The sequence below is a fragment of the Ovis canadensis genome, chromosome 8, assembly GCF_042477335.2.
Source record: "Ovis canadensis isolate MfBH-ARS-UI-01 breed Bighorn chromosome 8, ARS-UI_OviCan_v2, whole genome shotgun sequence".
NCBI lineage: Eukaryota > Metazoa > Chordata > Mammalia > Artiodactyla > Bovidae > Ovis > Ovis canadensis.
The window spans coordinates 20963130-20987067 of NC_091252.1; the positions used below are offsets into that span (position 1 = coordinate 20963130).

A 23938-nucleotide genomic window follows, 5' to 3' on the forward strand; every position below is an offset into this window, starting at 1 on the left:
GAAGTTCAGTCCTAGGTATTCATTGGAAGGACTGATGCTGAAGCTGAAACTCCAATACTTTGGCTGCTTGATGCGAAGAGCTGACTCATTTGAAAAGACCGCGATGCTCTGAAAAATTGAGGGCAGGAGAAGAAGGGGACAACAGAGGATGAGATAGTTGGATGGCATCACCGACTCAATGGACAGGGGTTTGGGTGGACTCTGAGAGTTGGTGATGGACAAGGAGGCCTGGCGTGCTGCGGTTCACGGGGTGGCAGAGTCGGACACGAATGATCAACTGAGCTGCTTAGAAGGTATTTTCCTTAGAATATAATTAAGACCAGAATGTGGCAGGACCTGCAGAGATTGTTGATCATGTGTTTAGAGTTTCAGCATATATGCTGTTTGAAGGTTTGAGATCAGGTCCGACTGGGAGAAGTACAGGGCATCAGGTCTCTAGTGCGTAATCTTAACCTATTTGTGAAATACCTAGTAGGTCTGTTTTTCTCTCCATGTTGTTAGCCCTCCAGGGACATTTACCAATTTTCTGGAGTAACTGGCTTTATTGATTAAATAAATGATTTGCCAAAGATCATTTACTGAAAGTGTCAACATTGAAATTTGGAACTTTTGATCAAAATGAAATAGACTTGTCAATAATTGCCACAGTCATCTGTTAGATGGTAACAGTTACTGAATGATAATTTTTTGTTCCCTCAAAAAAGTTTGGAAAGATTATCTTCATAACATTTTTAGGTGTTTTTTCTTTCATAATAGACAGTTATGTTTTTGATATTATGTATTACATGATGCTTTAAATGATATGTTCATATACGTCCTTGGGATGTGATAACACACTTAAACAGTTCCCAGGTTCAGTTCAGTTACTCAGTCATGTTCAACTCTTTGCAACCCCATGAACTGCAGCACGCCAGGCCTCCCTGTCCATCACCAACTCCCGGAGCTTACCCAAACCTTACATATATACACAGAAATATAGCTATATATCTTATTGAGATACAATTCACATATTATGCAATTCACCTATTTAGAATATATGATTCAGTGGTTTTCAGTTCATTCATAGAGCTGTGTAACCATCCTTATAAAGTTTTTTTTAATTGAAATGTAGTTGATTTACAAAGTATTAATTTATGCCGTATACAAAGTGATTCAGTTATACACATCTATAAATTTCTTTTTTATATTCTTTTCTGATATGATTGATCATACGATACTGAATATAGTTCCCTTTTCTCCACATTATTTCCACCATTTGTTATTTGTGGAGTTTTTCATAATGGCCATGCTGACCAGTGTGAGATGGTATCATTGTAGTTTTGATTTGCGTTTCTCTAAGAAGTAGTGATGTTGAGCATCTTTTCATGTACCTGTTGGCCATTTGTATTTCTTCTTTGGAGACCTGTTGTTTGGAGACATATTTAGGTCTTCTGCCTGTTTTTTGATTTGTTGTTTGCTTTTTGTTGTTGTTGTTTGAGCTGTTTGTATATTTTGGAAATTAAGCCCTTCTCTGTGGCATCATTAGCAGATATTTTCTCCCAGTCTGTAGGTTTTTTCTTTCTTTCTTCTTTTATTTTATACAACAAATGCTAAAGGAGCTTCTCTTGGCACGAAACACAAGATAAAGAAAAGACCTACAGAAGATAAACCCAAAACAATTAAGAAAATGGCAATAGGATCATACGTATTGATAGTTACCTCAAATGTAAATGGATTAAATGCAGCAACCGAAAGACATGGACTGACTGGGTAGATGGAAACGTGCATGTACGTATGCATTCCGCTTACCCGTCACTCTACTTAACCCCCTAAGTTGTATGCAGTTATTTTATATTGTTAGGTTAATCATGTTTCTGTCATAGCTTGAAACTGTAATTATCTTTTATTTTTTGTCTGGCTGTTGATCATGAAGATTGATAAACAACTTTTACTATTGTGGTTATGTAACTATTATTCACTTAATACCATTATAGCATGATTGGTTAACAGAAAATAATAGAATTCTCTACCACTGCAACTATCATTTAATAGAAAAATAAAATACGTGGTGTTTGGTGAGCGATATTTTTTCCCTTAGCTAATGTTTTCAGAGTTCATCCATGTTGTCGTATGTATCAGCACTTCATTCCTTTATATAGTCGAATAATAGTCCATTGTGTTTTATTTATTCATCCATCAGTTGGTGGACATTTGATTTGTTTCTCCTTCTTGGCTATTATGAATAATGCTTCTTTGAACATTAATGTACAAGTTTCTGTGTGAACATGTTTTCATTTCTCTTGTGCATATGTACCATACCTAGGAGTAGCATTGTTGGGTTGTATGGTAATTCTATGTTTAACCTTTTGAGAACTGCCGGACTACATTCCAAAGCGGCTGCACCAGTTTACATTCCCACCAGCAGTGTACCAGGGTACCAGTTTCTCCATACCTTTGTCAATACTTACTGTCTTTTTTATTTTAGCAATCCTAGTGTGGGTGAAATATCTCATGGTTCTGATTTGCATTTTCCTGATGGTTAATGATGTTGAGTATCACTTCAGTAATGGTAGTTATTGACCATTCATGTATCTTCATTGGAGAAATGACTCTTCAGATTCTTTACCCATTTTAAATTATTTGTCCTTTTATTATTGACTTGTAAGAGTCCACGGGGTCGTGAAGAGTCAGACATGACTAAGCGACTTCCCTTTCACTTTTCACTTTCATTCATTGGAGAAGGAATTGGCAACCCACTTCAGTGTTTTTGCCTGGAGAATCCCAGGGACGGCGGAGCCTGGTGGGCTGCCGTCTATGGGGTCGCACAGAGTCGGACACGACTGAAGCGACTTAGCAGCAGCAGCAGCAAGAGTCCTTTATTTATACGATTCAAGTGTCTCATCAGAAATATGGGAGATATATTTTCTTCCATTCTGTCAGTTGTCTTTTTACTTTGTTGATGACATCTTTTGAAGCACAGAGTTATTTCTTCTTTTTTAAGATGTATTGATTTATTTTATCTACAGCTGCTCTGGGTCTTTGTTGCTGTGCAAGGGCTTTCTCTAGCTGCAGGAGCGGGAGCTGCTCTTTGTTGTAGCTCATGGGCTTCTCATCGCAGTGGCTTCTCTTGTTGCAGAGCATTGGATCTAGGCCCGCAGGCCTCAGTAGTTGTGGCACACAGGCTAAGTTGTCCCGCACGCAGCATTTGGGATCTTCCCAGATGAGGGATTGAACCCGTGTCCACTGCGCTGGCAGGCAGATTTTTAACCACTGGACCACTAGGGAAGCCCAAGCACAAAGATTTTTCATTTTGATGAAGTCCAGTTCATTTGTTTCCCCTTTCTTGTGGTTGTATTGCTTATTCTGCTTTTAATGTTAATCCTGAGAAATCCTAAGAAGGCCTAGAATAAATCATGAGGATTTATTCTTGTATTTTCTTCTAAGAAGTTTTATAGTTCTAGCTATTAAATTTAGATGATTCATTTTGAATTGGTTTTTATGTAGGTGTGAGAAAGATTTTTTGAAGTTGACTGTTTTTAAAGTCTTTATTGAATTTGTTACAATACTGCTTGTTTTATGTTTTGGTTTTTTGGCCCTGAGGCATGTGGGATCTCAGCTCCTCAGCCAGTGATAGAACCCACACCCTGGGCATTGGAAGGCAAACTCTTAACCACTGGACCACCTGGGAAGTCCCCACATTGACTTTTTTAATTAATTTATTTACTGGCTGTGTTGGGTCCCCATTGCGTTGTGCAGGCCTCTCATTGTGGTGGCTTCTCATGCTGTAGAGTACAGGCTCTAGTTGCGGGCTCCATACTTGCAGCTGACAGGCTCTAGAGTGCAGGCTCAGAAGTTATGACGCGTGGGCTTAGTTCCCCTTCGTCATGTGGAATCCTCCCCGACCAGGGATCGAACCGTTGTCCCCTGAGTTGCAAGGTAGATTCTTTACCACTGGACCACCAGGGGAGTCCTCCCACATTGATTTTAAAATTGAGCCTCAATTAAATCCTTGTTAGTGCTCTGTGTTAAGTTATCTATTCTACTGCTGTGTAGCTATTACTCCCTAACTCAGTGGCCTAAAGCAGCAGAATTTCTGTAGATCATGAATTCGAGAGGCTTAGCTATGTAGTTCTGGCACACAGTCTCTTGCGAAATCAGTCAAGTTGTCATTTGGTACTACAGTCAAATCAAGGCTTGCCTGGGGATGAAGGATCTTCTTCAGAGATGGCTCACTCACAAGGCTGTTGGCAGAAAGCCTCGGTCCTTACTGCAGGAACGCCTCCATAAGGCCCCTTGAAGTGTCCTTGTGCCGTTGCAGCTGGCTTTCCCCGGAGCCTGTGCCCTAACAGAGAGAGAGCAGGGACGAAGCTGAAGTGCTTTTATGACCTAGCCTTGGCCATTACACATTGTCACTTCTGCCTTATTATTTTCATTAGAACTGAGTCCCAGAATCCAGCCCAAGGGACTGGAGAATTAGGCAATGATTTTTTAAAGTAACATCGAAGGATTTGTGGACATATTTTAAACTACCACATATACTTGTCAGTCTTATTAGAAGTTTCTGTTTGTTTGTGTGCTGGGTCTCTGTTGCTTTGCAGGCTTTTCTCTAGTTGTGGCAAGCAGGGCTAGCACAGGCTTCTCATTATGATGACCTCTCTTGTTGTGGAGCCTGGGCTTTAGGACACGTGGGCTTCAGTAGCTGGGGCACTATGGGCTCAGTAGTTGTGGTTCCCAGGCTCTAGAGCACAGTTTCAATAATTAAGGTGCACGGGCTTAATTGCTCTGAGGCATGTGGGATCTTCCTGGATAAGGAATCGAACCAGAGTCTCCTGCATTAGCAGGCAGATTCTTTACCACTGGGCCATCAGGGAAGCCCAGTTTTATTAGAAGTTTTATTAGTTCCCAAAAGTTAATGTTCTTTCATACTATATGCCCATACTTTTATTGCTTAATAAAATAAGATGATTTCCAAGTCATTCATTTCTTTTTTTTTTCCTATTGTTGTTTTTTTTTAAAGTCCCTGATGTTTCTAATCTAACCAGTCTTATGACATTTTAGGATCAAAACAAAGAAGAGGTATATGTGTATCAAAAGTGTTATATTGGCAAATATGAGAGAAATAACATGATTTCTAATTTGAACTAAGTGCAGGAATATTTCCTACTTCTTCGTAAGCCCTAAGTGCTCACAGCCATTTCTCCCTAGGAAGGGACACATGAGTAGTTATCTCTGAAGCTGTCTTTGAATACTTCCATGACCCTGAATGGTAGCTGCCTACAGTGTTGATCACTTCTAACTCAAAACACATTTTAACGTTAGCCACTAGATCTGAACCCATTTTAATACTTTGCTTTGTAATTTTGGTTCCTTCTGCAAACTTTGTTTTTGTAGGTAATGATTTTACATGACTTTGGAATTGGTCTCTAGGAGGACGCTGTGGGAGGATGAACACAGAAGAGCTGGAGTTACTGAGTGACTCCAAATACAGGAACTATGTAGCTGCAGTTGACAAAGCACTGAAGAATTTTGAATACTCCAGTGAGTGGGCGGATTTGATATCAGCACTTGGAAAACTTAATAAGGTATGTTTCATTTCATAAGAAGGGATAAAAATCAGAAATCTGCATCTGTATTTTCTGAATGTCTCTAAACCTTGAAGTAAAGAATTTAAAAACATAACCTCAGGATTAGTTTTTTAAAATTCTCCAATCGAGAACATTTTCCTCTTTATTTTTTATTTTTTAAATAAAATGTTGTGTTGCTTCCTGCCATACAACAATGAGAATCAGTTATAATTATATATGACTCCTCCTTCCTGAGCCCTCCTCCGCACTCCCTAGCCCACCCCTCTAGGTCATCGCAGAGTGCCAGGCTGAATTACTTTTGATTCTGCTATTTTACTTCATTAATTGCATGCCTTTGTAGTTAGGCTTTTTTTTTTTTTTTTGAGGCCCAAACCACAAGAGTACTTGAAAAATATAGTTAATCTATTATTATGTATAAATGCAAGATTAGGAAGCGAATATGCTAACCATGAAGGTTAACAAGTTTTTATAATTGAGTATCAGATATGGTTCTGGAGTTCTGGCAGCAAAATGAAGAGCTGCACATGGAAAGCAGTAACTGCTGTGTCCTTTCCAAATGGAATATAGCATTAAAGAAATATTGTATATCCAGGCAGTTCTTAGTTATAGCCAGTGCTTTTTACAAAAGTGACAAGCAATTGCTTATGCCTTGGAGCTAGGCCTTGAATGATCCTTTTTGACATGTCTGGTTTTTATCCATTGTTAATATAGTGGCATCACTGTTCGACTCGCAGCTTTGGATTTTGACCCCCTTTTTTTTCAAACTTACATCAAAATTTTTTCACTTCATACCCATAGTTTTGATATTGGGGGCTTCTTTAGTTTTGTTTTTTATAGTGAGTATTGAATATGAATGCTTATAAATATTAAGTGGACCAGGGGAACAGATAGGAAAAGTGAGCTCCTCTCATAACTATTTTAACATCATCAGTTTGTCATACAGTTTGTCCTGAAATACATATCAAGGACAATAGTTTTCAACTTTAATACTTACTATAGATAATTACCCTGATAATTTAAAAAGGAAAACTTCCATTTTCAGTGTGCCATGAACTTATCTTAAAATGAGACGCACAAACTTCTTTTCGACATGTTGATTTCTAACATTTATCATTTGAGGTTTGATAAAATCTCAAAATTTTTACAATATCCCTAAGAAATTGCATCTAAAAGTATGAGTTTGTTTAAAGGTAGTTAGGTTTTTACTTATCTTGAAGGATCTCTTTTCTGAAGACTTAGTAGGAACTCAGGCTTGTAAAAAGCTTTTTACACTTTTGTAAAAGGCACTGACTATAACTCAGAACTGCCTGGATATAAGATGTATGTTTGGGGCTTCCCAGGTGGCCCCAGTGGTAAAGAACCCACCTGCCAGTGCAGGAGATGTACGAGATGGGGGTTCCACCTCTGGGTTGGGAGATCCCCTGGAGGAGGAAGTGGCAACTCACTCCAGTATTCTTGCCTGGAGAATTCCATGGACAGAGGAACATGGCAGGCTACAGTCCATGGGGTTGAAAAGAGTCGGACACAACGGAGCAACTGACACTGCTACTAGTAGGAACTGTGTGTAAAAGCAGTTCATTAAACTGGAAATTAATTGCCTAATTAAGCACATAATTAATTTTTTATAGTTATCAATATCATGAAAACAGATTCCACTGTATCCAGATACTGCACCATAGGATATGCAATGCATCAGTGAAACTTAACTAAAGTCGTGGTGATACAAGGCAAGGGTTATATATGTACGAATCTGTTGCAGATAGTCTAAGTATGTTTTAGTTTAAAATTTTATCATTTATTAATATACTAAATTTTCACCTTATTTATACAAGTTTTCAAACTCAGATGATTTTAGAAAATAGTGCCATATTTTGCTTTATTAAAAATTTTTAGAATTTCTTTATTGAAGCATTTTGTGTTATAGATCATTAACTTTCCTTCTAGAGAGGAACTTCTGGTAATAATGATTTATACTTTTCTTTCAAATATGTGTAAATATTGATTCTTTGCTCCTATATCTAAAATTCAAATTAATGTTTTAGAAATGGAAAGCAGCTAGTTTAAAAAATATTTTTTGTAGTTGAATTCCTACTGATGTTATGGCCTTGATTTGCTTTGCATTTGTAAGTCTAGTTTTATTTATATTGGTTACATCCAATTTAAGACTGGATTGAAGACCATTGAAAATGTTATATCTAAGTGGACCTCAGACCTTTCAGTTTTTTACTTTGTTTTTTTAATGAACTGAAAGGATCTAGTGCTTTGCTTTTGTACTGCCTTTGGCAGAATAATCATTTTATGTATTTTAACCTCAGCTCTTTATTTTCTAAAATAAAGAACTGCGTGTTTCATCTCAGTTCCAGTTCTCATCTATTGTACCATATTCATTCTGAATGTTTATTTTCTGCTACTAGCATTTTGCCATAATACCCTGAAGAACTTCATTTATAAGTCTTCTATTATTTAAATAAATTAATCTCCTTTGGGTGGTATTTATGAGTTTGTATCTTCTGTAAATTCTACCTTGACCATCTTTTCTAAAGAAATGTTGTGTTTGAATAAATACAGCAATATGTGTTTGGTCCAGTTGGGAAAGTAGTGAAAGTGAATGGACAAGTATAATCTCATGTGTGTTCTTGCTGTAATATGATATACTACAGCGGTGGTTGTTCCTCTTCCAACTACATGTTTTTGTTGAGGTTCAGTTTTCTAAATATATTTCAAACAGTGTATCAAAAAAAAAGGTTGAAGGCTGTTAAAAGATTTTCAAAAATCTAAAATAGTACCTTTCTTCTGAGCAAATTTATTTTGGAAAATACTATTATTTTTCATAAAAATGTTATTTTTGTTTACATGTAACAAGTTGATTTTTTTTAAACAAATTAGTAAATATTTTTAAATCCTCAGTTTTAATTTTCAAGCTAGTTTTACTGATGTAACTGACAAAAACAAAAGTTTTTTTTTTACATCCTCTATAATGTTTTCTCCTTTGAAGTCCTATATCAAGGATTTTTGATAATACTATGCCAGAAAATGGAAGTAAAATGAAATGCAATATTCCTTCTCAACTGAATTAAGATGTTTTCTTCAAGGTTTTACAAAATAATGCAAAATACCAAGTAGTGCCCAAAAAGTTGACCATAGGCAAGCGCCTGGCTCAATGTCTACATCCAGCATTACCGGGTGGAGTTCATCGGAAGGCACTTGAAACATATGAAATTATCTTCAAAATCATTGGACCTAAGCGACTTGCCAAAGATCTGTTTTTATATAGGTGAGATAATTTTACTATGTATTTGCATGTAAATAAAGTATTTTTAACCTTTTTTTAATGTTTTTTGCAGTAAAAGCTAAACAATTGAAAACTCCTTAATGATGAACGTTTTCAATATCAGTCGTAATTGTTTTGATTAAAAAGTACATTAGAAAAATTTACTTAAATTTAAAAGCATTGTGTTTTATATATTTATTTATGGCTCACTGTGCAGCTTGTGAGATCTTAGTTCCCTGACACGATCAAACCTGGATCCCCTGGAATGGAAGCACAGAGTCTTAACCACTGGAACACCGGGGAATTCCCAGTGCTCTGCAGTTTTACTGTGATGTATTCCTGCCTAGAGAATCTCGTGGACAGAGGAGGCTGGCAGGCTACAGTCCATGGGGTTGCAAAGAGTCAGACATGACTGAGCGACTAACACAACATTTAAAGATAAATGGGCTTCCCTGGTGACTCATATGGTAAAGAATCTGCCAACAATGCAGGAGACCCAGGTTGGATCCCTGGGTTGGGAAGTCCCCTGGAGGAGGGCATGGCAACCCCCTCCAGTATTCTTGCCTGGAGAATCCTGTGGACTGAGGAGCCTGGTGGGCTGCAGCCCATAGGGTCACAAAGAGTCGGACCCAAGTGAGCAACCATCACTTTCACTTTCATCTTTTTATTTATCCTGGTTGGGATTCATTGGGATTTTAAAATATGTGAATCAGTGCTATGTATGTTCAGTTCCTAAGTTGTATTCAATTCTATAACCCATGGACTGTAACACACCAGCCTCCTCTATTCTCTGTCTTCTGGAGTTTGCTCAGATTCATGTACATTGAGTCAGTGATGCTATCTAACTATCTCATCCTCTGCCAGCCCCTTCTTCTTTGCCTTCAATCTTTCCCAGCCAGCATCAGGGTCTTTTCCAGTGAGTTTGCTCTTCCCATCAGATGGCCAAAGTATTGGAGCTTCAGCTTCAACATCAGTCCTTCCAGTGAATTAAATATTCATTCAAACCTGAAGGTTGAATTGACTGGTTTGAACTCCTTGAAGTCCAAGGGACTCTCAAGAGTCTTCTTCAGTACCACAATTCAAAAGCATCAATTCCTTAGCGCTCAGCCTTCTTTATGTTTCAGCTCTCAAATATCCATACATGACTACTGGAAAAACCATAACTTTGACTGTACAGAACTTTGTCAGCAAAGTGATGTCTCTGCTTTTTAATATGATGTGGTGGTTTGTCATAGCTTTCATTTCAAGGAGTGTGTGCTGTGCTTAGTCGCTCAGTCGTGTCTCTTTGCGACCCCATGGACTGTAGCCCATCAGGCTCCTTTGTGGGGATTCTCCAGGCAAGAATACGGGAGTGGGTTGCCATGCCCTCCTCCAGAGGATCTTCCCAACCCAGGGATCGAACCCATGTCTCCCACATTGCAGGTGGATTCTTTATTGTCTGAGCCAGCAGGGAACAAGTGTCTATTAATTTCATGGCTGCAATCACTGCACACAGTGATTCTGGAACCCAGGAAAATAACTGTCACTGCTTCCACATTTTCTCCTTCTGTTTCCCATGAAGTGATGGGACTGGTTGCCGTGATCTTAGTTTTGTTAATGTTGTTTCAAGCCAGTATTTTTATTCTCCTCTTTCACTCTCATCAAGAGGCTCTTGAGTTACTCTTCACTTTCTGCCATTAGAATGATATCATCTGCATTGTCTGAGGTTGTTGATTTCTCCCAGCAATCTTGATTTTAGCTTGTGACTCATCGAGCCTGGAATTTCTCATGATGTTCTCTGCATATAAGTTAAATAAGCAGGGTGACATAAACAGCCTTATCGTACTCCTTTCCCAATTTGAAACCGTTCAGCTATTCCACGTCTGGTTCTAACTGTTGCTTCTTGACCTACAGGTTTCTCAGGAGACAGGTAAGGTGGTCTGGTATTCCCACCTCTAAGAATTTTCCACAGATTATTGTGATATAGTCAAAGGCTTTAGTGTAGTCAGTGAAGCAGAAGTAGATGTTTTTCTAGAACTCCCTTGCTTTTTCTATGATCCACCGAATGTTGGCAATTTGATCTCTGGTTCCTCTGCCTTTTCCAGACCTCGCTTGTACATCTGGAAGTTTTCAGGTTGTGTACTCCTGAGGCTGAGCTTGAAGGATTTTGAGCTTTACCTAGCTAGCATGTGAAATGAGTGCAGTTGTCTGGTAGTTTGAACTTTCTTTGGCATTTCCCTTCTTTGAAATTGGTATGAAAACTGACTGTTTCCAGTCCTAAGGCCACTGCTGAATTTTCCAAATTTACTAACATATTGAGTGCAGCACTTTAACAACAACATCATCTTTTAGGATTTTAAATAGCTCATCTGGAATTATGTCACCTCCACTAGTTCTGTTTGTAGTGATGCTTCCTAAGGCCTATTTGACTTTACACTCCAGGATATCCAGCTCCAGGTGATGAACCACACCATTGTGGTCATTCATGTCATTAAGACTTTTTTTGTATAGGTGTTCTGTGTATTCTTGCCACCTCTTCTTAATCTCTTCTACTGTTAGGTTCTTATCATTTCTGTCCTTTATCATGTCCATCTTTGCATGAAATATTATCTTGGTATCTCTAATTTTCTTGAAGAGATCTCTAGTCTTTCCCATTCTGTTTAATAGTTTTCTTGTATTTCTTTGCATTGTTTACTTAAGGCGGCTTTCTTATCTCTCCTTGCTATTCTCTGAAACTCTACCTTCAGTTTATCTGTCCCTTTGTCCCTTGCCTTTCACTTCTCTTCTCTTCTCAGTTATTTGTGAAGCCTCCTCAGACAACCACTTTGCCTTCTTGCCTTTCTTTTTCTTGGTCATGGTTTTGGTGACTGCCTCCTGTATGATGTTATGAGCCTGTGTTGATCATTCTTCAGGCACTCTGTCTATCAGATCTGATTCCTTGCATCTGTTTGTCACCTCCACTGTGTAATCATAAGGGATTTGATTTAGGTCATACCTGAATAGCCTAGTGGTTTTCCTTCCTTCCTTTCATTTAAGCCTGAATTTTCCAATAAGGAGCTCATGATATGAGCCACAGTCAGCTCCAGGTCTTGTTTTTGCTGACTGTAGAGAGCTTCTCCATCTTCAGCTGCAAAGAACATAATCAGTCTGATTTTGATACTGACCATCTGGTGGTGTCCATGTATAAAGTTGTCTCTTGGATTGTTGGAAAAGGGTGTTTGCTATGACCGGCATGCTCTCTTGACAAAACTCCGTTAGCCTCTGCCCTGCTTCATTTTGTACTCTCAGGCCAAACTGGCCTGTTATTATGGATCTCTCTTCCTACTTTTGCATTCCAATCCCCTGTGATGAAAAGGACATCTTTTTTTGGTGTTAGTTCCAGAAGGTCTTGTAGGTTTTCATGGAATCTGTCAACTTCAGCTTCTCCGGCATCAGTGGTTGGGACATAGGCTTGAATTACTGTGATACAGAATGGTTTGCCTTGGAAACAGACCAAGATCCTCCTTTTGTTTTTGAGATTGCACCCAAGTACTGCATTTCAAACTCTTTTGTTGATTATGAGTGCTAATCCATTTCTTCTAAGGGGTTCTTGCCCACAGTGGAAGATGCAATGGTTGTCTGAATTAAATCCGCCCGTTCCAGTCCATGTTAGTTCACTTGATTCCTGATGTCTGTGTTCACTCTTGCCATCTCCTGCCTGACCTCGTCCAGTTTACCTTGATTTGTGAACCTAACATTCCGGTTTCCTCTGCACCATTTTTCTTTACAGTATCAGACTTTACTTTCACTACCAGACACATCCACAACTGAGCGTCATTTCTGCTTTAGCCCAGTCGCTTTATTCTTTCTGGAGCTATCGGTTATTACCTTCCACTCTTCCCCAGTAGCATGTTGGACAGTTTCCAGCCTGAGGGGGGCTCATCTTCCGGTGTCATGCGTTTTTTCCTTTTTATATGACTCATGGGGTTCTCGTGACAAGAATACTGGAATGGGTTGCCATTCCCTCCCCCAGTGGACCACATTTTGTAGGAACTCTTCATTATGATCCATCTGTCTCTGGGGGCCCTGCACAGCATGGCTCATAGCTTCTTTGAGTTGCACAAGTGTCTTCACCATGACAAGACTGTGATTGGTGAATGGGTTTGAGTCAATACCTTTCATCAATTCGGTAGTCTTTTTAAATTGCCTTTACTCCATATATTCTCTCTTCCTGTTTTTGGAGCTATGATTTAAAATATGCTAGAACTTTTCATTCTGGCTTCCCTGTATCTTATCCTCTCTTTCCTTTTAGTTTCATGCAGTCCACTTGTTTATTTTTGCTTTTGCTGCCTTTGCTTTAGGTTTCCTGTCCCAGAATATCATTGCCGAGACCAATGTCAAAGAACTTTTATGTATATATTCTCCTCTGTTTTATAATTTCAGGCCTTGTATTTAAGGATTTAATCCATTTTGAGTTGACTTTTGTGAATGGCATGAGATAGGGATCTTATTTCATTCTTTTACATGTGCATATTCAGTTTTCCTGTCTCATTCTTGACACCAGCGATGCAGATAGCCGTTTTGTACATTTTGGTCAGCCTTGTCATAAGTTTATCATATTTTTTAGTCTTTTTAAAAACAAACTTTTGATTTCATTGATCTATTTTACTGTGTATGTTTCTTCTCTTTAAATTCCTCATGGATGTTTTGAAAGTCAGTAATAGGTATTTTTTAATACTGATAATTACTACTCTATTGAAGAGCACTTTAAAAAAAAACTGAGAATTGCTCAGTCAGTGTTACATGTAATAACTGACAGATTCCTACCTTAAGGCAAAACTTTTCTATGTAACTCATGCCTGCTCCTTTTTAAACAGAAAGTTTGTCTTAAGAAACAACTATTTCACAAAGTTGCAGTGTATCTAATTTTATTAGCAGTATATTATATAAGAATAATAAATTAATTCTAAAATACTGTGTCTAAATATGGCAGACATTCTTACATACACATACCTTGTGGAGTAAAATTGTTCTGTATTTTTTAGAGTATAGCTAATTTAAAAACTAGAATTTGTATTATGTTGGATTTTTAATTTTTTAGTAGTTTAATCTCAAGGTTTATGCTTTTAGCATAATTAAATACAAATAGTTTTAAAGTTCTGTAACCTATTACATGATAAAACATATTGTGTCTTCAAGTTCATTTTTTTAATGTGATACAGTACACTAAGCTGTCACTAAGAACACTAGATGTGCAATTTGAGCCCCATAAAATATTAAGTGGGTATGTAAAGTAAACTTTTGCTAATACAAATTCTAGAGAGGGATTTTAGAGCTGACAGCATTCAAGTGGCAGAGAATGACTGAGATCAACCAATACCTTGTGAATAATAGTAGGGAAAAGGAACAAGACCATTCTGTGAATATTTGTCCTATCCAACTCTTTGTTACCCATGGACTGTAGTCTGCCAGGCTTCTCTCTGTCCATGGGATTCTCCAGGCAAGAATACTGGAATGGGTTGCCATTTACTTCTCCAGGGGATCTTCCCAACCCAGGATCGAACCTTCATCTCCTGTATCTCCTGCATCGGCAGGCAATTCTTTACCACTGAACCAGCTGGAAATATTCATGGGAAGCCTCGTAAATATTTAGGAGTTACATTATTTAAAGGGCAGGCGGGTGAAAGTAGTCAATGGAAAGGAACAAGAGTCAGAGACAGAAAATATACCAGGAGACAGAGCTCATCTGGAAGTCAAAAGGGGAATGAGTTTCAAGAGAAAGTTGTGGTGAATAGTGTCAAATACTACAGATAAATGAAACAGTCAGGATTGAAAGTAGACCAACAGATCTGGCCTTTAGTAGAGAATGGTGACGATATGGAGAACAGTTTTAATAGAGCGGGTAGACGTATCAGAAGGTGAGTAGATGAAAGTGGTTTTTTGTTTGTTTTTTCTCCAAAAGTTGAAGTAGGAAGGCAACTTCAAGCCAGGAAGTAATTAAGATAAAGGTTTTAGAACTTTGTTGTCATTTGCTCTCTTTTTGTAATCATTGGGAAAGATTTAAGCACAGTTGTCAGTGGAGGAAGAAAGAAATTATATGAAAGAGAAAGTATGGTGGATAAACCAGGGCCCTGAGAAGGGTAAGCGTTGGGCCCTGGGGCGAGGCTACTACCGCAGTTTTAAGTCACACTGTGCCTAAAGTTAGAGGCAGAAGCGTGGGAGGTTGAGGAGTTCCCACTAGATGACCTGTTTTCAGTATAAAGTCGGAGCAAGACAGATTGTTAATTCATTTATTAAGCACTTTGTAAAGGCAGGACTTGGTTTTAAGGTCTTAGGATACAGAAATAAAGAGAGTCATGGTCTCTTGCCTTTTTTTTTTTAAAGTCAGAATTCAATTTTATTTCACATTGATAGAAACCATGCAAAAGATTTACATTTTCTCACATTACAGCACAATGTTTCAATGGAATATTTCTTGCTGTAAATTAGATTTCACTGATTTGTATCAGTGAAGCAACAGTTCATATTCTTGTAGGTAAAGTAAAATGATTTAGTGATTGTTTAAAAACTATAAATCCAGGTATAAATATATGGCTTAATTATTAACATCATCTATAGTCCATACCAGATCATTTCTGTCATCAAGTAGCACTCATTTGTGAAGATGCAGTCCTAACAGTGTTCTAATCAGTTGGAATTCAGCAGAATAATGAACAACAGTTCAGAAATATCAAGCATACGTTTTTTGCTGTATATTAAACTGTATGGGAACTACACTATTTGTATTGAGTTCTGACTAAACAGATTTACCCAGAAATTTGTTTTCGAGTAATTTTAACCAATAATATGAAAAATCTATTTAAAATCAAATAATTGCTACTCTTATATTTACACAAAAGCTAACTTTAAAAGATCATCTGGCTACGTGAAAATTTCAAATTAGTCCATTGCCAAATAAGAGTAAAGCAAAATTTTTGAATTGTTCATTTCCTGCTGTAGTTGGTTTCAAACCTATGTGCAAAATAAGTAAGTACTATGCTATGAAGAGAATCACCTTAGAGCAAATCATCTTAGAAATTACAGTTTTAAGATCAGCCTTATATATCCCAGAACATACTAGAATATGACCTAATTATTCTTTCAGTGAATTACAAGAAAATACAGAATTATTCTCGTTACCTGGACTGAAGATTCTAGTAATCCTGCAGGTCTAAACTGTGGCTAAAGGTCCACTTTAAGAAGTAGTGTAGAAACTCTGAAAGGATGTCCAGTTTCTTTCTGTCAATAGAAATATATTTTCAGCGCCATCAAGCGTGTGATCCAGAATATTAAATTGCAGCACATATTGACAGCAGGTGTCTGTGGCAAAGAGGAAATATTTGGTCTGTTGTGAAGAATAAAAAAGAAGGAACACATTTCTTTTCTACAGAGAAAAAAAGAGTATTAAACAAAGTATATTCAGCAAAGAAAAAGCTGTTCCCCAAAATAAAAGGGCCATTAATTGAAGAGAGCAATATTGCTCTTTATTGACACTTAGAAGCATTATCCCTTTTATTAGGAATAATGTAATACCTCATTCTCATTATGCATTATAATCATTAGGTATATATGAACACATATAAAAATACAGATACTGTATGGTGACTTGTCAGTTTGGAGTGTAAGCCCATAGTCTTAAATCATCACACACATAAACTATGTTTTAACTGCTCATTTATATCTGAACAAGTTTTCGTTAAGCATGCTAATAATTTTCAAGTGATGTAATAAAAAATCTGGTTGCAGTATTTTATTATTTTGCTGAATTACATTTGGGAGAAAGAAGCTGGCTGCTTCTCTCTCTATTTAATACTAGTGTATTCAATACTAGTGTATACTGCTAGTTTAACACTGATGCGTCCTGGATTATATCATATAAAAATACGTATATAGAAGCTTCAAAGATCATGCATTTCCCATGAGGAGACTTTATTTAGCCTGTGTCATTGGTGTGTATTTGCAGAACATGTTAACACTGCAGACATTAGAGGTTTCAAGGTTGGGCACAGGCAGGAGTGTGTATTCTAACAGACGATGCTGGTGTGCACGTCTACACAAGGCCTCTTAGCGGCATCAGTCAGCGGGAGGTAGGAGTTGACTGATGAACTGCATGATGTCCATCATCTCCTGTTGACATGAACTGTGCCTCACGCCTCCATAGGTTTTGAAGGTTACATTGGCTGGATTTACCAGTGGTTTTAGCTTTTCCGTGGTAAGAGCACCAGACATTAGGGGTACTAAAAGGTCCAGATCTCCATGGCACTGAAGAATAGAAATGTCTCTCCTCAAACCTTTGATCGGGCCCTGTGGAAAGGAAGCCCAGAGCAGTGACACCAGCCAGCTTCTGCTGTGTGGTCAGAGCCAGGTACCACGGTAAAGCACCTCCCTGAGAAGATCCTCCCCAAATAACTCTGTTAGAAGGACTGCTGTTCTTCATCTCTTGCTCTGTCAAAGGTTTTACATTTTCTGCTGCTTCTTAGTTCCAGTTTCATCCTCCAGTGAATCCGGTGAAAGCCCAGTAATGTCAAACCAAGAAGGCGTAACCATGTTCGTATGTAACGTTACAGGCATAACTAGCACATGCGGGCAGATATATTTGATGTGGACACTTCTGATCCCAGTGAAGGCTTCTGCCCATCCGTGCCCTGTGTCTCCCAGGCCACAAAGGAAGATCACCGCAGCAGTGGCCTTCTGGGCAGCGGACGTAATGGCAGGCAGCAGGGCCGATATATTATTGCCTGATATACACCAGTTCCACTGATCACACATCTGAAGCGAAAGGCAGAGCGGGCATCCAGCCAGGCCAAAAGGCCTCTTGCTTTCTGATATTACAGAGTTACCTATCAGAATTAATCTTTCTCCCCCAGATTTACTAATAAACAATTGACATACATCACTGTATAATTTTAAGGTATACAGCAAGTTGGTTTGATTTACATATATTGTGAAATGATTACAATAGGTTCAGCGAACATCATCATCTCACTTAGATACAACAGAAAGAAGGAAGAAAAGAATAATGGGGAAAACTGTTCTCCTTAGAGTGCTCTTCGGGTTTACTCTTGGAACTTTGCTGTGTGTCATGCAGCAATGTTAACTATAGTCATCATGTTTTACATTACATCCATAGTACTCAATTACCTTATAACTGGAAGTTGGTACTTTTTAACCACCTTCCTCTAACACCCCCGCCCTGTCCCTAACCATTATCTCTCATAACCACAAATTTGAGGTCTCTTTTTCTATGAGTGTGGGTTTTATATTTGTCTTTTTTTTTCTGTTAGTTAAGATTCTACCTGTAAGTGAGATCATACAGTATTAATCTTTTTCTGTCTGACTTATCTCAGTATAATACCTTAAAGGTCCATCCACGAGATTGTAAATGGTAGGAGTTCCTCATTTTATGACTGAATAATATTTCATTATATATATATATGCTAAGTCACTTCAGTCGTGTCCGACTCCGTGTGACCCCATAGATGGCAGCCCACCAGGCTCCCCCGTCCCTGGGATTCTCCAGGCAAGAACACTGGAATGGGTTGCCATTTCCTTCTCCAGTGCATGAAAGTGAAAAGTGGAAATGAAGTCGCTCAGTTGTGTCCTACCCTCAGCAACTCCATGGACTGCAGCCTTCCAGGCTCCTCTGTCCATGGGATTTTCCAGGCAAGAGTACTGGAGTGGGGTGCCATTGCCTTCTCCTATATATATGTGTGTGTGTTTCTGTGTATATATATCTCACAGCTTCTTTATCTGTTCATCCATTAGTGGACACTTAAGTTCCTGTGTCTTGGCTGTTATCAATAATGCTGCTGTGAAAATGGAGTTAGTGTTTTTGTTTCCTTTGAATGTAGTCCCAGAAGTGGAATTTTTACTTTTTTGAGGAACTGCCATACTGTTTTCCATAGTGGCTGTACCGGTTTGGAATCCCTCCAGCAGTGCACAAGGGTTCCCGTGTCTCTGCATCCTCACCAGCATTTGTTACCTCTTCTCTTTTTGATGATGGTCCTTCCAACAGGCATGAGATGCGATCTCATGGTGTTTTACTTTGCATTTCCCTGATGACTGGTGATGTTAAGCATCCTTTCATGTACTTGTTGACCACGTATCTTCTTTGGATAAATGTCTATTCAGGTCCTTTGACCATTTTGTACTTAGGTTTTTATTATTATTTGCTATTGAGTTGTACAAGTGCTTTACATGTTTTGGATATTAACCCTTTATCAGATATATGGTTTGCAAATATTTTTTCCCATTCTATAGGTTGTCTTTTCACTTTGTTGATGGTTCCTTTTGCTTCAAGGAGTAGCATTACTTATTATTAGCACAGCAATAGATTTACTTATTGTTAGTAAAACAAAGTTACTTATTAGAAATAAGTAAGTATTGGGTACTATGTGAACATTTAATAAGGAGCCTAACCTAGTCTAATTAGGAGATAGTGACCTCAGGGAAACAGCTTAGGCCAATTCCTGAAAGTCTAGGAGTCATGCAGACAATGAGGAGAAAGTGAGGGAGCAGGGATTGTACCTTTCAGCACAGCACGTGTGAAGGCCTGTGTGCTGAAGAGAGTGGAAAGTTCTGAAGTGAACTTGAGAGGAATTGTTCAATGTAGCTGGAGCAGAGGGTGCAGGAGTGATATTGGTTAGCATGCATGGGCTGTACAGAGGTATGTAGTAGCAAGATGTTAAAGCCACAGTAAGCAGTTAGACAATAACCAGCAGGAAAGGTTTTTATTGAGAACAGCTGCTTCAGAGCAATACTGAAGCAGTACTGGGTAATTCAATGATTAAAATATGATGTTTGGTAAGATATGTTTGAGATATCTTGGTGGTCTTTTCTAAGGAACTATCTGGTGGAAGTGGAGAGAATTTATTATATTTACAACAAATATCTAGGAGAATGGCTTGTAGAGAAAACTTGATGACTGATTCCAGTTTAAAGTTTTTTTATTTTTTTAAGGATCAAGGATCACTCTGAGATATACAGTGTTTGGTCAAACAGATGGGTTCTGTTGCCATATTTTGAAATGGAAATTCCAGGGGAAGGATCAGATTTGGGGGAAGGGAAAGAGAGGGAATTTTGTTTACGAATTGTGGAATTTGAAGGCCTTATGAAACAGCTAGGTGACCTTTGGGTTTATGAGTACAAAGCTCAGATGAGAGACCTAGATTTGTTTAATGGATATAGAAGAAGTCATCACTATACAGGATAGATATGATTTTAAGCTAAGCAGTATAACTTACTATTTCATTTTTAAAAGATTTATACATACATGTTGGTATATATGAATTAATATTTTGTAGTTATTTTGTCTCTCACTTTTGTTTTTATTTTTTGAAACAGTTCTGGACTCTTTCCTCTCCTTGCAAATGCTGCCATGTCAGTGAAACCAACGTTGTTGAGTTTGTATGAGATATATTATCTGCCTTTGGGTAAAACACTGAAGCCTGGTCTACAAGGATTGCTAACTGGTATTCTTCCTGGTTTAGAAGAAGGATCAGAGTACTATGAGAGGTAAGATACTACTGTTATTGCTGCAGTTAAGTAATCAAAGTCATGAATTTGTCAGCAAACATCCTTAAATCATTAATATTAACATCACAAAAACTGATTATTCTAAACACTTTAGTACCTGACCTGAACATTTTTATAGCAAAAAAAAAATTTTTGTAGTGTATCTAATCTGCATATCACACTGAAAATGTAGCTGAATAATAAGAATATAGACTTGGATAGCTGGACTGGGTTCAAATCCTAGTTCAGCAGATACTGTGTGAGCTTAGGAAAACTTTTTCAACATTTCTGAACTTTATTCAGTTTCCTCATCTATTAAAAAAACATACCATTCATTGTGTTACTGTAATATTGAAATTTCTTAGTACAGTGCCTCAGCACTTGTAAGTCACTTAAAAAATTGTGACTCATAATTTAAAATAATAATACAATAGATAGGACTTTTAGATTAATAAAAAGAATGGATGATTGGGCAATGTGCCATCCAGTTTTAAATTGTTAAAAATAGCCTTAATACCAGGTACAGTACTCTTTCAGTAGCTATTGACACAGTACTCTTGCTATTTTAACTCTTCAAAGAAAATGAGTTGGTCTGTTTGGAGCTTATTATTATTTCTTTTGAAGTTAAAAGTGGTATACAATGCTTGATAGCATTAAGTATCTTTAATATCTCTGTTACTGATATTCTTACCAAAAAGGAAATTATGAACTAAGATGTCAGAAATAGAAAATGCCAAACTTTATGAGTAGTCTTAATGATTTATATTTATATAATTTATTTAAACAAGTTACTCTATTTTTTTTATGTTCATCTGCTGCCATAATGATGTAGGAATCTAACCCTGAAAATATTGGATCACTCTTATAAAGTTACTTTGAGAAAAAATTAATTTCCATTTCAGGACAATTTTAGAAACATGATGTGAGCTTATTTTACTTAGTTTATGAATCAGTTTTGTTTTAAATTGTTCTATTCTCTTAAGGGAAACATAGAATTAATATGATTTTGTAACTCTGCTAGTTACAATTAAAAATTTAACGTGGGGACTTTCCTGATGTTCCAGTGGCTAAGATGCTATGCTCCCAATGCAAGAAGCCTGGGTTTGATCCCTGGTCCAGGAACTAGATCCCACATACTGCAATTAAAACATCCCTCATGCAATCAAATAAATAATAATAAAGTTTTTTAAAAATGTAACGTGGAAATTGAATAATGATCTTTATGACTATGATATCTGTATGATTTATCTTGTTATGTGGCTTAGTCCTTTTAGCTTGAAAGCCCTTTGGCTTTTGTAAAAAAAATACCACAGACTGAGAGGAAATTTATTTTCAGAGATTCAAAAATATTCAGAAATGCAAGAATTCAGGAATAAATTCAGAAATTTATTTCTCACTGTTCTTAATTCTGGCCGTCAGAATCAAAGCAGTAGCATGATCGTGTTCTGGTGAGGGCCTTCTGCCTCATTCACAGCCAGTGCCTTTTACCTGTATCCTGACCTTCTGGAAGGGGCTATGGAGCTCTGTTGGAATTTCTTACATGAGAACACTAATCTCATTCATGAAGGTGCCCAAAGCCTCCATCTTCTAATACAGTCACTTTGGGGCATCAAGGTTTTAACGTATAAATATTGAAGGGATGAAAACATTCAGATCATAGCATTATGTTTTGCCAGTTATTCAACACAAAAAGATGTGAAAGCGTGTTCTTTTAATGCATAAGTAGGTTGAGACCAGAAGAGGTTACAGTGTTAGTATTAAATCACATAGCAAGTAAAAGGTCGAACTTCATCACATTCTCTTGATTCTGAATCTGTTATACAACAGTGTATTAAATTTTTGTGTATTACTTTGTTTATCTTGAATAATGCATCTTATATTTTGTCATAGCATAATTCATTCAAGTTGTTTTAAATTCAGTCAGTTCAGTTCAGATGCTCACTCATGTCTGACTCTACAACCCTATTGACTGTAGCACACCAGGCTTCCCTGTCCATCACCAACTCCCAGAGCTTATTCAAAGTCATGTCTATCGAGTCAGTGATACCATCCAACCATCTCATCCTCTGTCCTCCCCTTCTCCTCATGCCTTTCCCAGCATCAGGGTCTTTTCAAAAGAGTCAGTTTTCCATATCAGGTAGCCAAAGTATTGGAGCTTCAGCTTCAGCATCAATCCTTCCAATGAATATTCAGGACTGATTTCCTTTAGAATTGTCTGATTTGATCTCCTTGCAGTCCAAGGGACTCTCAAGAGTCATCTCTAGCACCACAGTTCAAAAGTATCAATTCTTTGGCGCTCAGCTTTCTTTATGGTCCAACTCTCACATCCACACAACTACTGGAAAAACCATAGCTTTGACTAGATGGACCTTTGTCGGCAAAGGAATGTCTGTCTTTTAATATGTTGACTAGGTTGGTCATAGCTTTTCTTCCAAGGAGCAAGCGTCTTTTAATTTCATGGCTGCAGTCACCATCTGCAGTGATTTTGGAGCCCAAGAAATAAAGTCTGTCAGTGTTTCCATTGTTTCCCCATCTGTTTGTCATGAAGTGATGGGACCGGGTGCCATGATCTTCGTTTTTTGAATGTTGAGTTTTCAGCTAGCTTTTTCACTCTCCTCTTTCACCTTTATCAAGAGGCTCTTTAGTTCCTCTTCACTTTCTGCCATAGGGTGGTGTCCTCTGCATATCTGAAGTTATTGATATTTCTCCCAGCAATCTTGATTTCAGCTTGTGCTTCATCCTGCCTGGCATTTCACATGATGTAAATTATGTAATATGATTTATAAGAAAAGGCATTGTCCTTTAAAATTTTGTAGAAAGTCAACAGAATATATGTTCTTCTATGAAAAAAGTGAAAGTGAAGTCGCTCAGTTCTGTCGGACTCTTTGCGACCCCATGGACTGTAGCCTACGAGGTTCCTTACTATTAACTAAAGTGTATGTGGGTTTAACAGTTCCTTGAGGTAGATGGGACTTGTGGAGGTGTTTTTGTTGTTATCTTTTTTACAGATGAGGAAACTGAACTCAAGAAAGACTAAGTGATTTCACTAAATTACACAGCTAGTCAATGGTGGAACCAGAACTTTTACCCAGCCCTCTGACTCTGACCTGTATGGTTCTTCCCATCCACCCCACTTGTGTCCAGGGCTGAACATACGACTACAGCAAGGATGCTTTCATACATTCTGGGAGAGTAAAATGGTTCATGCTTAACAATGTGAAGCTAAATGTTTGCCTTCTTAAAGCACTTTATTTTGTACCGCAGAACAAACACTTTACTGGAAAAGGTTGCTGCTGCCGTGGACCAGTCAGCCTTCTACAGCGCCCTCTGGGGCAGCCTTCTCACCAGTCCTGCTGTGCGTTTGCCTGGAATCACCTATGTTCTTGCCCACTTGAACCGGAAGCTTTCCATGGAAGATCAGCTTTATATAATTGGCAGTGATATTGAGCTAATGGTAGGTCTACACATGTTTGCTCATTTAACGAATATTTCTTTATAGCCAGATACTGAGAATCATGCCACAAATGATGTTCTTGTTTTCATGAGGCCTATATTTTTCATCAAGGAAACTTAAAGACCAAAATAGTCACCT

General features: G+C 37.9%; 1 protein-coding gene and 1 pseudogene across 5 annotated transcripts in view; one reads left to right on the plus strand and one right to left on the minus strand.

Annotated features, from left to right (window-relative positions):
• Nucleotides 1-23938, plus strand: part of DOP1A (DOP1 leucine zipper like protein A) — a 114730-nt gene that overhangs the window by 22956 nt on the left and 67836 nt on the right. For all 5 annotated transcript variants that reach the window (XR_011258760.1, XR_011258759.1, XR_011258758.1 and 2 more), the window contains exons 2-5: nucleotides 5371-5561; nucleotides 8657-8838; nucleotides 20176-20346; nucleotides 23611-23800. Coding sequence is in view for 2 of the 5 variants with exons in the window: in XM_069598970.1 (XP_069455071.1) it covers nucleotides 5424-5561; nucleotides 8657-8838; nucleotides 20176-20346; nucleotides 23611-23800 (681 nt within the window). In the remaining 3 variants the exon portion in view is untranslated. The remainder of the gene's footprint in view (nucleotides 1-5370; nucleotides 5562-8656; nucleotides 8839-20175; nucleotides 20347-23610; nucleotides 23801-23938) is intronic.
• Nucleotides 16851-17601, minus strand: LOC138445140 (acyl-protein thioesterase 1 pseudogene; annotated as a pseudogene).